General features: G+C 40.9%; 1 protein-coding gene across 1 annotated transcript in view; it reads left to right on the forward strand.

The window, feature by feature from the left end:
* The window catches only part of fkbp1b.L (FKBP prolyl isomerase 1B L homeolog), a 47163-nt gene that overhangs the window by 4864 nt on the left and 30267 nt on the right, over positions 1 to 12032 (forward strand). The window contains 1 exon segment of the mRNA NM_001090116.1: positions 801 to 848. Within this exon segment, the coding sequence (NP_001083585.1) occupies positions 801 to 848 (48 nt within the window).

Raw genomic sequence — 12032 nt, forward strand, 5'->3', positions numbered from 1 at the left:
AACCAGCGGATCTCTCCCCGATATGCCCACCTTGAGGTGGGCAATATCGGGCTGATTCCTTTGTGGGCCCTAGGGCCCAACGATCGGATCCTAGTGAATAGCAATGGGTGGTCAGATCGCAGGACCGCATCAATGAATAGATGCGGCCGTGATCCGACGGGATTTTTCGTCCCATCCGATTGAGATCTGGCCGACTTTCAGCCAGATCTCGATTGGTGAAGCCCGTCAGGGGCCCCATACACAGGCCAATAAGCTGCCAACAGCGTATGTCGGCAGCTTTTATCGGCCCGTGTATGGCCACCTTAAAGTCCATGCATAACTGGTTTATAGAACTGGGAATGTAAGAAGTTGTCTGACCTGCACAGAACCCTGAGCCCAACCCAACTGAACACTCATGGATAAATTAGAAGGATAACTGGAAGCCAGGTCTGATTCCCAGCAACAGTGCCCTCTTACATTTGAATGGAAGTTAAATCCCATCAGTTGTATCTAGTTAGAACCTTTTCAGACTAGCGGTAAAGGCCATTTTGGCAACAAAAATAGGACTGGCTTCATATTCCTACCCTTGGTTTTGGAATGAGAAGACAGACAGTTGTCCACATTGTTTGGACTTTAAAGTGTATGAATGCCCAAAATGCTACAAGAGAAACCTCTCTGGAAAAATATCCACAAAGTAGGCATGGTATAATCTGTATTCTTTAAAAAGGTCCAACTACTCTAAAAAGTTTAATCCATCACAGTTATTAAATGATTTAATCAAAGGTACAGTTAAGTAATTTCAATTTTTTTTTATTCTACAGGTAGGACATTTCCAAAGAAGGGCCAAACATGTGTAGTCCATTACACAGGTAAGACCATTCTTGTCCGTGGGAAGCAAGTACTAAAGCTAAATAACCAAAAGTAATCTGGTACTGCTGTTGGCTTTTATCATTATGAAAGTGATTGGGATTAGAATTAAGTAAAATGAATATTATGATTATGGCAAGTGTGTATGAATCTAGTTGGACAGCTAGAAAACAGGAATAAATGATAGACGGACACCATGATATGGATACTGGAACAAAGTCAAACAGAAGTTGTATATTGGAGGCACTTAAATACATTTTTGGATTATGTGAAAAGGGAAAAAAGTTGGATGTGTTGGTAATCAAGAGCTAAATGTGAGGAATTTAAAAGTAAAGATGCACCAAATACTTTAATAAGTTTTGGAGTTGGACAAATGGCAAACTAAAGATTCAGAAGAATACAGAACCAAATTCACAATAGAGCCATTCATTTATTTGTTCTGGTTTAGTTTGGCTGAGCAATTTGGTTTTTGCTAAATCCTTCAAAAAGTCCTGGGGTTGAGTCAATTCTAAAACCAAATCTTGGATTTGGTGCATTTGAAGGTAGCATTTGAAGAAAGGTTGCCTGCCACCTGTCCGGGTTTGACCTGAACAGCCCGGTATTTTCAAGGGCTGACTGACGTAAAACTGTCTGCTGGTTTTCCAAATTCGGAAAACCTAGCAGGATTCCCTGAGATTGAAGAGGCGATGTGTGGAGTCATAGCCCCGCCCTATATAGACCTGCTCTGTAAGGCAACAAATGTATAGTTATTCGTACTTTTTATTACTCATCTTTCTATTCAGACCTCTCCTATTTATATCCCAGTCTCTTATTTAAATCAGTGCATGGTTGCTAGGGGAATTTGGACCTTGCAACCAGATTGCTGAAACTGCAAACTGGAGAGCTGCTGAATAACAAGCTGAATAACTAAAAAAAAACACATTTAATCAAAAAATGACTGCAAATTGTCTCAGAAAGGTTAACAACCCTTTTAAAGCTTAACAAAGACTTAGTTGAGAAATGTTGTACATTATGTTTTGGGCTTCTGTACCAGCCCAAGGCCCTTAAGACCTTTCACTCCAAAATGCCCACAGTAGCTCCCCATCTTCTTATCTGCAGTTCGACCAGGAAAAACACCAATAGATGTTCTCTCACCATTTGTACCTGAGCAGCATGTTTGTGTTGTTTGCAGCAGGAAAAAACCAGTTACCTTGCAACTGAAACATGAAACATCTGAAAACAATGAGAAAATTGATCTATACAGCTACAGTTTATTCTCTTCTTCAAATTGTGCACGTTAAACCGGTAAACCTGTAAAGCCGAATCCATAGAAGGTGTAACCAGCGTTTTCTTGTTAACTGCTCGTTCAAACGTTGGTCACATTTCATCTGGTACACAAGCAGAGAATATAGATTAAGCTACTGCAGGGCTTGAGATAAAGCATTGCTATTGATTTAGGGGGAGTCTTGCCTCCAGCACCAAATCCTTTCATATTCTTTTAGAAAGTGCTGTATTCCTTCTTTGTTAATGGATGGAGTACATTGTGAGTATCTCAAGCCTTTGGCCTCGGTCCTTCTGGAATCATGAGCTTGCGAGTCGGAGAAGGATGAATAAAACATAGCCCGCTCTATACATTTTAATGGATTGCGTTTTCCACTACTGAGAATTGTTTGAGATATACACTCCAGTGATAGCGAGTTAGATAATAATGAGCTTACCTCCTGACGGGCATTCTACTAAATAATTCTTTCTTGCCACCAGCTGGGGTACTCTTCATCCAGAGATGCACGTGCTCCTTTAATAATGCCATTTCTGAAACGACGGGTGGCTCTGGGAAACCTCTTATAAACCACCATTTATTCTTGAATTTTCTGATTTGCAACATATCAGGAATTCTCTCCCAGCAGGCATTCATGGTTTCAGATCCTTGTTATTATTGTGTTCACTTGCAGCCTATTTCTGCATAGAAGGGATAGCATCTCCGGTATGGGATTGGTTATCTGGAAACATGTTATCCAGAAAGCACCGAACTACGGAAAAGTAGACACCATTTTTATCCAAATGGGATCAGTTATCCAGAAACCTGTTATCCAAAATGGTCTGAATTAGGGAAAGGCTGTCTCCCATAGACTCCATTTTATCCAAATAATTTCCTTTTTCTCTGTAATAATAAAACAGTAGCTTGTACTTGATCCCAACTAAGAAGTAGAAGTAGCTCCTGTCCAATAGGATAGCACGACTGTTGACACTACTCCCCCCAAGCATGGCCACTCGTTGGGCAGCAGTATGTTTAAAAATGGGCCATCTAGCGTTACCAAACCAGGCATATATGGCCGACTTTAGTAATTTGGCCATAAAATCTCTTGCATTTTCCTTCTTGTTGGTTTTGGCGTATCATAACGTTAAATTTTTAAAGATGTGGTTCACCTTTACGTTAACTTTTAGTATGTTATAAAATGATCAATTCTAAGCAACTTTTGAGTTGGCCTTCATTTTCTTTCTTTTCTTTTTTTTTATAGTTTCTGAATTTTTTTGCCTCCTTAGGGGGGGTCACTGACCCCATGTAAAAAGCAAAAACTCTCTAGGCTACAAATGTATTGTTATTGCTAACTATTATTGCTTATTTATTATTATTGCTATTTATTATTCTATTCAGGCCTCTCCTATTCATATTTCAGTCTCTTATTCAAATCAATGTATGTTTGCTAGGGTAATGTGGACCCTAGCAACTAGATTCTGCAAACGGGAGAGCTGCTAACTAAAAAGCTAAATAATGCGGAAACCACATACCTGAAAACCAATAGAGAATTGTTTCAGAATATCACTCGCTATATCATACTAAAACATCATTTAAAGGTGAACAACCCCTTTAACTCCTAAATTACTGAGCCTTATATACACCTTTCATGGAGAAGACACCCACACCACTGTGAGCTCCAATCACAAACGAGATAAATGTTCATACATTTTAATTAACATTTCTTTACAATCCAAAATATTATCTCCCGTTTGTCTATTGCTATAATTTGTATATGTTTGTATCATTGCAAAATCTGGGACAACCACGATTATCGTAACTGCTGGAAGGACTGCTAATATTTTCTGTCGTGCATTATTCACTGTTAATAGTGACATTTGGGGAGGAGAGGCCCGTGGCATTAACTAGCGTTTAGTAATTGAAGTGCGTGGGCAGTACGACACATTAATCTGTTAGGAGCAGTGCGTTTGTGTGTGTGTGTGTGGGGCTGAAACATTTTATGCGCCAGGGAACAAAGATTTCATTAGCATAATAATCTACAAATGTGTATGGGAGACGTGTCTATCAGCCCCGACACACACGGAGTGATGCAGGATGAGCCTCAAACCTAATAGGAATATATCAGCCTTGTTTATATTATTGTCTTGAAGGATATGCCTTGCCAGCAGCAGTTCTGTTATTGTCATTTCTCTCATTACTCTTGTACAGGTATGGGATCCAGAAACTAAGATATAATTAATCCCTATTGGAAGCAAAACCAGCCTATTGGGTTTATTTAATGTTTACATGACTTTCTAGTAGACTTAAGGTATGAAGATCCCATAGCTGTACCAAAAAATTTAGCATTACTCAGTCTATTACGCTTTTTCCCCGTGCAGTAATCCATAGCAACCACTCAGCAGTTAGCCGCAACTGGTCTAGTACTGGTAAAGCTTGCCCCTGTTTTTACCAAACCCTCTTTAAACAATTCTGCATCCTGTAATGCAGTGATCCCCAACCAGTAGCTCGCGAGCAACATGTTGCTCTCCAACCCCTTGGATGTTGCTCCCAGTGGCCTCAAAGCAGGAGCTTATTTTTGAATTCCGGGCTTGGAGGCAAGTTGTGGTTGTTTAAAAACCAGATGTACTGCCAAACAGAGACTCAATGTAGGTTGACAATCCTCATGGGAGCTACCAAATCGCCAATCACAGTCCTTATTTGGCACCCCAAGAACATTTTTCAAGCTTGTGTTGCTCCCCAACTCCTTTTACTTCTCAATGTTGCTCATGGTTCAAATGGTTGGGGATCCCCTTTGTGTAATCTTTTCTACGGGATCTGTTCAGCCAAACTAAATACAAAACCTGAAAGTCACAGGACTTTACAGCTCTGGACAGCTGCAATTTATTTTCTGAAATTCGAAGTTGCAAATTCGGGTTCATAATCGTTTGGTATTCGCCTCGGCTCAATATTCGGATTGGGTGGGTGCATTCCTAATTGTTTGTTCTTGATATACAGTTACAGGACCTATAATCCAGAATGCTCGTGACCCCCATGTGAAAGCTGGAAAGAGTCAGAAGAAGAAGGCAAATAATTCAAAAACTATAAAATAGAAAAGTTGAAGGCCAGTTAAAAAGTTGCTTAGAATTATGTAAGCAATTCCTATTCCCAGGTATTTAATTACAGTAAACAACTAGAATTAAGCTTCCCTGTTGTTATTTGTGACATCTTGGCATATTGTTGTCCCCCATGGAACAAATGAAAGCAAATACTTAGGCGTATAGTCATCATTATTTTTGCCCCTTCTTGCCCATACTCATTAAGTTCTATGACATATGTAGCCTGATGTTGCTATCAGCAACAAACGTGTGAGTTACGTGGTTGCACATTAGTCCTGCATTTTTTTTATGGGCTCATCACACGAAAAAAAGATATTTGCATTCTTTTCAAGGTCACTTTGTCCCCCCCACATTCCCCCACCTTTTTTGCCGCAGAGAAACACTAAGGGGGTTATTTACTAAAATCTGAATTTATCTCATTGTCTCAATAAAAAAAGCCTGACCAAACTCCCATGCCGGGTTTTGCCTTATTTATTAATAAATGAACTCGATTTATTTGGATCGGTAAAATAAATTGCGTGAAAAGCTCAATATTTTCGAGTTTTTGCCCAAAAACGCCTAAATCATCGGATTATCGGGCTACACCAAACGCACATACTGTAGGGTTGCCAGCTTTTCTCCTCCCGTGGAATCCAGGCATCAGGCGGGGCCGTGATGCGGTGGGGGCTGGGTGGTGACGTGGCAGGGGTGGAGCTGTGACATCAGGGGCAGGGCTATGACACGCAATCGACAATTGGCCGGTCATGCATCAATTATAACAGGGCTGTCCGGGTGAAAACCTGGCAGGTGGCAACCCTAAGCGCAGACCTTAATACCTTCCATTTGGTATAGGGACCTCTGCCATTGACTTATACAGGACCTAGACAGGTCTGAGATGGCAGATTTGCGAATTCGGGCATGTTGCAGCATCAGGGTATAATAAATCTTGAAAAATGTGAGAATTTTTTTTCCACAAAAAAAATTTAGTTTTTGCCCCAAATAACCCCCCAAGTGTGAACATTATCCTTAACATATTTGTATGGGCAGCATCATTATCCATGGGACCATGAGTGATCCAGAGCACAGGAGGATTTTTGAGGCGGCCAAGGAACTGGCTGAATATTTCATGATGTGTGGTCTGTACATGTACTGCTGTAAATACACACAGCTCCTCACAATGATATAATACATAAGTGGGAACCATAACAGTGTCCTCCTTCCCCCTCACTGGCTTTGATTGAAAACATTGCTTTCTGCGATCCATTATATACTTGTTATTGTGGTTAGAGACATCGCACACAATGCAGCGTGTTGGCGACAAGTACACCATCTTGAATGCTCCACGGAGCGAGAGAGAGAAACCCAGGCATTTGTGTTCATCAAAGGAAGATTCTCTCAATGAAAAGTTCATTTTTAAAAGCTTTTATTTGAATTCATTCGTTCAATACAGGAAAGCAGAGACTGCAGCAATAATGCCGGTTAGATGGTTGTGGATTGTTTACGAGCTGGTGATTTCTGTTGTAGTAATGGTGTTTTAGAAGTCAGTTCCCTCCATTTTAGCACCAGTAACTGTCTTCTGCATATCTAATATGTATCCACGCCAGACTTCCCTGAAAAAGAAATGATACCCACTATCGCTGCTTACCCCAAAATGAATATATTCATACATATTCTGTGGGACTTCTTAATAAACTGGAATATATATTTGTTAATACTGTCATTTTACATCTCTTGCCTTGAGCCACCATTTTGTGATAGTCTGTGTGCTGCCTCAGAGATCACCTGACCAGAAATACTGCAGCTCTAACTGTAACAGGAAGAAGTGTGGAAGCAAAAGACAGAACTTTGTCCGTTAATAATTGGCTCATGTTATCTAATGTATGGTTTGTTAGTGTGCACCGTAAATCGTAGGATCCCACAGAGAAGCCCTTATTTCTTAAAATGGCAGTTTTCTATTAATGATTACCCAATGGCACCATAAATCAGGTGTGGGACACTTTACCTGGAAACCCGTTATCCAGAAAGCTCAGAATTACGGAAATGCCATCTCCCATAGACTCCATTTTATACAAATTATCCAAATTTTTAAAAATGATTTCCTTTTTCTGTGTAATAATAAAACAGTAACTTGTACTTGATCCAAACTAAGATATAATTAATTATTATTGGAGGCAAAACCAGTCTATTGGATTAATTTAATGTTCACATAATTATCTTGTAGACTTAAGGTATGAAGATCCAAATTACAGAAAGATCCGTTGTCCCATACCTGTACTAAAAAACTATATTATTATGAAAATGTTTTAATTACATAAAACACCTACTTGCTCTTCTAGATACTGACCCTGAACAAAAAAGTCTGACAACCATTGTTATAAGGGTTTACATTCAGTTTAACTGAGCACTGAATTCAGCAAACAAAAGCATACAATTTATCAAAATTCTGAACCAAACTGCTGCATCTCTACAACTTTATTATTTTTGAGTGGGCTTTTAATTAGGGATGCACCGAATCCACTATTTGGGATTCAGCCTAATCCTTTGCGAAAGATTTGGCCGAACCGAATCTGAATCCTAGTTTGAATATGCAAATTAGGGACAGGAAAGGAAAAAGTGGAACTTTTTTTTTTTTTTTTAATTTCCTTGTTTTGTGACGAAAAGTCACTTGATGTTAGGATTCGGATTTGGTTCTGCCAGGCACAAGGATTCTGCAGAATCTGAATCATGCTGAAAAAGACCAGGTGCATCCCTACTTTTAATACACCCTATATTCAGAGTTTAAAGGAGAAGGAAAGGTCATCTAACTTGGGGGTGCCAAATGTTAGGCACCCCCAAATAATCCGATGTATTTACCTGAAACCCCGGTGTCATGAACTGCACCCAAAATCCAGAACCGATGCTAGTCTCCCTGGTCTCGGCTCTTGCTTTCACCTCGGGAGGAGCCCTCAACTAATCTGATACCGCCGGAAAATCTTTCAGAATGGTCAAAATGAGTATGAATGAAAAGTCCCTTTAAATACCTCGCACCAAGTCATGACGCCGATGCCAAGTCATGACGCCGGCGATATTGCGCGTGTAAAGCCCGGAAGTATACGCCGCACGCGCCCTAAGGCAGAACAGTGCGAGCATTAAACAGGATGCATCACGCGACGGACGTCCCCGCAGGCCCACTGGACCACCAGGGTGAGTGGCCCTTACACCCGGCCGGTGCTCCAATCAGAAGAAAACTGCACCAGCCCGGGATTATTCCAGCGAGCACCACGGAGCGATCGGCTTCCGGCTTCTACTATCTTCAAATTCCCCAGGGCAGACACATGGGCAGTAGAATGAAATAGCTGACTTTTTAGTAAAAGTTCGGCTTTTCGTGCCACTGCACATGCACAGCCGTGAGACAAAAGAAGAACCAGTAGAGGATCGATCTGTGGTGCCCGCTGAAAGGATCCCAAAAGTTAGACACCCCCAAGTGATTGCATGTTCTTACCTGAAACCCCCGGGCCAGTTCTCCTATCGGAAGAAAACTGCACCTTCTCCTTTAAGTTTTATTTCTATGTTTCTGGAGGTCATTCAAAAACTTGGGTGTTGGGTTTTATTGAACTGAAACCTTTGACTCAGAGATGGACTTGAATTGAAGCTTTTTCCTAAAGATAATTCCGGAAAGTATTTTTATTCCCAGACAGCCTTGTGTCCATAAGATGGGGCAGATAGAGCAGCCTTCTAACATTTCCCGTGCAGTTGCTTTTTTCCATGGCTAATTATAGGCGCAAGCGGTGGCAGTGTGCAAGTAATATTGCTTAATGGGCATTATGCGGTGGGCTTGGAAAACAGCAGACACATTAATAGGACCTGCCAGCTCCAGACAGATTTGTGCCGGATTCTCTTACTGTGAATACTACTGTACGAGTACAATCCATACTGTATGCTGGCAACTTTCAGACGGGTTAATGGACAGTAATGCATTGGATTTGAAAAAAGCCAATTATATATTACTGACTGGATCTGAAACATGACGTCAGGCCCCGGCGGAATTAAAGTGAATTGTTTGGGGAACTTTACTTCCTGCTGAGAAGATATAACTCCATTATCATATTTAATTTTGCAGGATTAGCAGACATAATGCTATTTGGGAGAGCTTTGCCATTGGAAAAAAAAAAGAACTGGGCGGCAGATGTGATTGTGTTTAGAAGCTGGGGGTGAATAATGTAGCTTTTAATAAGCTTAATGACGTGCCAAGGTACAGCATTAGTGAACAATATATAGCTGCCTAATCTTTTTCCAAATGTGTCTACATGCAAGGAGGTTATTTAAAAGTTGGTGTAACTTCACTCCCACTTTGTATTTGTTAAATGGAAGGATTAAAGGAGAATGAAGAACATTTAGACAACCTCTGCAGAAGCTTCCCTCCTGCCCCCCAACCACCGACACCTCCAGTACATCCCCAGTCCCCATTGATAACAAACCATATTGGCAACACCATATATAAGTCTAGCGCTGCCCTAGGTGCCAGACCTCTGACCACCTCCTCACCACCATCACCAGTCGTGGAAGACAGGGGTGCCTGGATGGGGGGGATTTATTTTAGTAAGCATTTCCCCCCTATATAGACACCTGAGGCCCACCCCCTTAAATGGGGGGTTCACCTTTAGATAAACTTTTAGTATCTTATAGATAGATGCCATTTCTAAGCAACTTTTCAATTGGTCTTCGTTATTTAATTTTTTTAGTTTTATGATTATTTGCCTTTTTCTTCTGGCTATTTCCAGCTTTAACATGGGGGTCGGTGACCCCATCTAAAACCAAATATTCTGTAAGGCTACAAATGTTATTGTTATTGCTGCTTTTTATTACTCGTTTTTTTATTCAGGCCTCTCTGTTATTCAAATCAGGGCATGTTTGCTAGGGACCCTAGCAAACAAATGGCTGACATTACAAACTGGAGAGCTGCTGAATAAAAAGCTAATTAACTCAAAAACTACAAATTGCAAATTGTCTCAGAATATCACTCTCCACATCATGCTAGTGGTCCAGGGGCAAAGGGCCCAAACTGTCCAGGGGTGCAGTCTGATATAGAGCAGAGGCAAATCCTTCTGCTTTAATGTGTAGCCATAGACAACTCTTGCTCTTACCCTACTCTGTAAGCTGCATCTGTGTGTTCCAATCTTATAAGGCTTGGGGTGAAATTGCTTTTCCCTAAATATGTCTGTTAAAGTAAGTGGTCCTAAAACATATGGCCAAGACATGTAGGGGCAGATTTACTAAAATTAAAATTGTAAATTCAATTTTTCTAAAAAAAAACTTTTGGTCAAAATTCACAAATTCGAATTTAAAAGCAATGAATTTGAATGTGAGTTTTATCACACCTCGACCCAGGAAATGGTTTTAATTCGACTATTCTCCACCTAAGACTTGCCGAGTTCACGTAGAAGAGTCCCTTGAACTATTTATAGTAGTGATGAGCCAAATTATTGACACGTTTCACTTCTAAAATGATGCCCCATAGACTCCAATGGGAGAATGCAATGTTTCGCATCAAAAAAAATGTGTTGTCCAAAAGTCGAGTTTTTTATTTTCTGGAGGAAAACTCGAATTCGATTAGAGTTTTTCGGTCGGGACAATTTGATCGAATTTTAGACGATTTTTTTCATGGATAATATACCATTTCGAATTGTTAATTAGCTTTTTAACATCAAATTTATTAGAGTTTAAAAACAAAAATCACATTACCCTAGAATTCGACTTTTGATAAGTAACCCCCGTAGTGTCAGAAATCTGGTCACTGATTTGTGCATGGGATCTGTTTCCATGACCTCGGGCACAAGCTGTTGGCTGCCCTAGAAAACTATGGTGGAAATTATAGAAAGAGGGGAGTGGGACTGTTAAAGGAGGGGGTCATTTGTTTCAGAAGTCAATAGGTGAAAGGATTACAACACTGAGGAGGGGGTAGACTTTTTTCACAGTTTAACAAACCTGCCCATAACCATTGGAATGTTGTGGGTAGTCCCTACAAAGACACTGATGATGTGTCGGGGGTATCTGACTTTCCTTCAGGGCAGAGACACGTGCTTCGATTCGGGGATTAGTCGCATGGCGACAAATCTCCTCTTCTTCGGGGCGACTAATTTGTCCGAACTGCCTTCCCGCCAGCTAGAATGAAAATCGCTGGCTCGGAGTGCTTTGTTTTCCCAAGTCACCCGAAGTTGCCTCGAAACATTCGGGCGACTTTGGAAAACGAAGTGATCCGAGTGCTATCTCGCCGGCGATTTACATTCTAGCTGACAGGAGGCAGTTCGGGTAGATTAGTCGCCCCAAAGAAGAGAAGATTTAATATCCCCAAATCTGACCGTGCGTCTCTGCCCATACTGAAATAGTACTCAATTAATCGCTGCTCTCCTTCCCATCCACCAGACAGAAAGAAAACCACCTACTCCTTTTTAGTGACTAATAATTATGTGGGTCTTTGTGACATGCCTTGTTGGAAGGAGCAGGCTGTGCTATTGTTCCCTTTGCTTGGCTGCATGCAAATGCCTTAACCCACACACTCCTCGCCAGGCACTTTTTCCTTTCACCGGAGTTGGAGGGATTGCCATTAGGCGCTGGCATATTCGTAAGAGAAGCCAGCTTTTTGTACATAATTGGAACCCGGCAAACTTCCCAAAAAGTAATAAAGATCTGAGCGTCTCTACTCGATTATTGTTCTACTTCTACGCCTTCTGTGCAACCGCACTGCCATAGCCACCAACTGACTCGTATGATTCTCAGGGAGCTGATGGTTGGACATTTGTCTGTGACGTCTTATGTATGACTTGTGCCTTTATATGCTCATGAACTTGGTACTTATTTTTTATTAAAAGGGGTACATTGTTTTCTGTATATTACAC

Source organism: Xenopus laevis, chromosome 5L (genome assembly GCF_017654675.1).
Source record: "Xenopus laevis strain J_2021 chromosome 5L, Xenopus_laevis_v10.1, whole genome shotgun sequence".
Lineage (NCBI taxonomy): Eukaryota > Metazoa > Chordata > Amphibia > Anura > Pipidae > Xenopus > Xenopus laevis.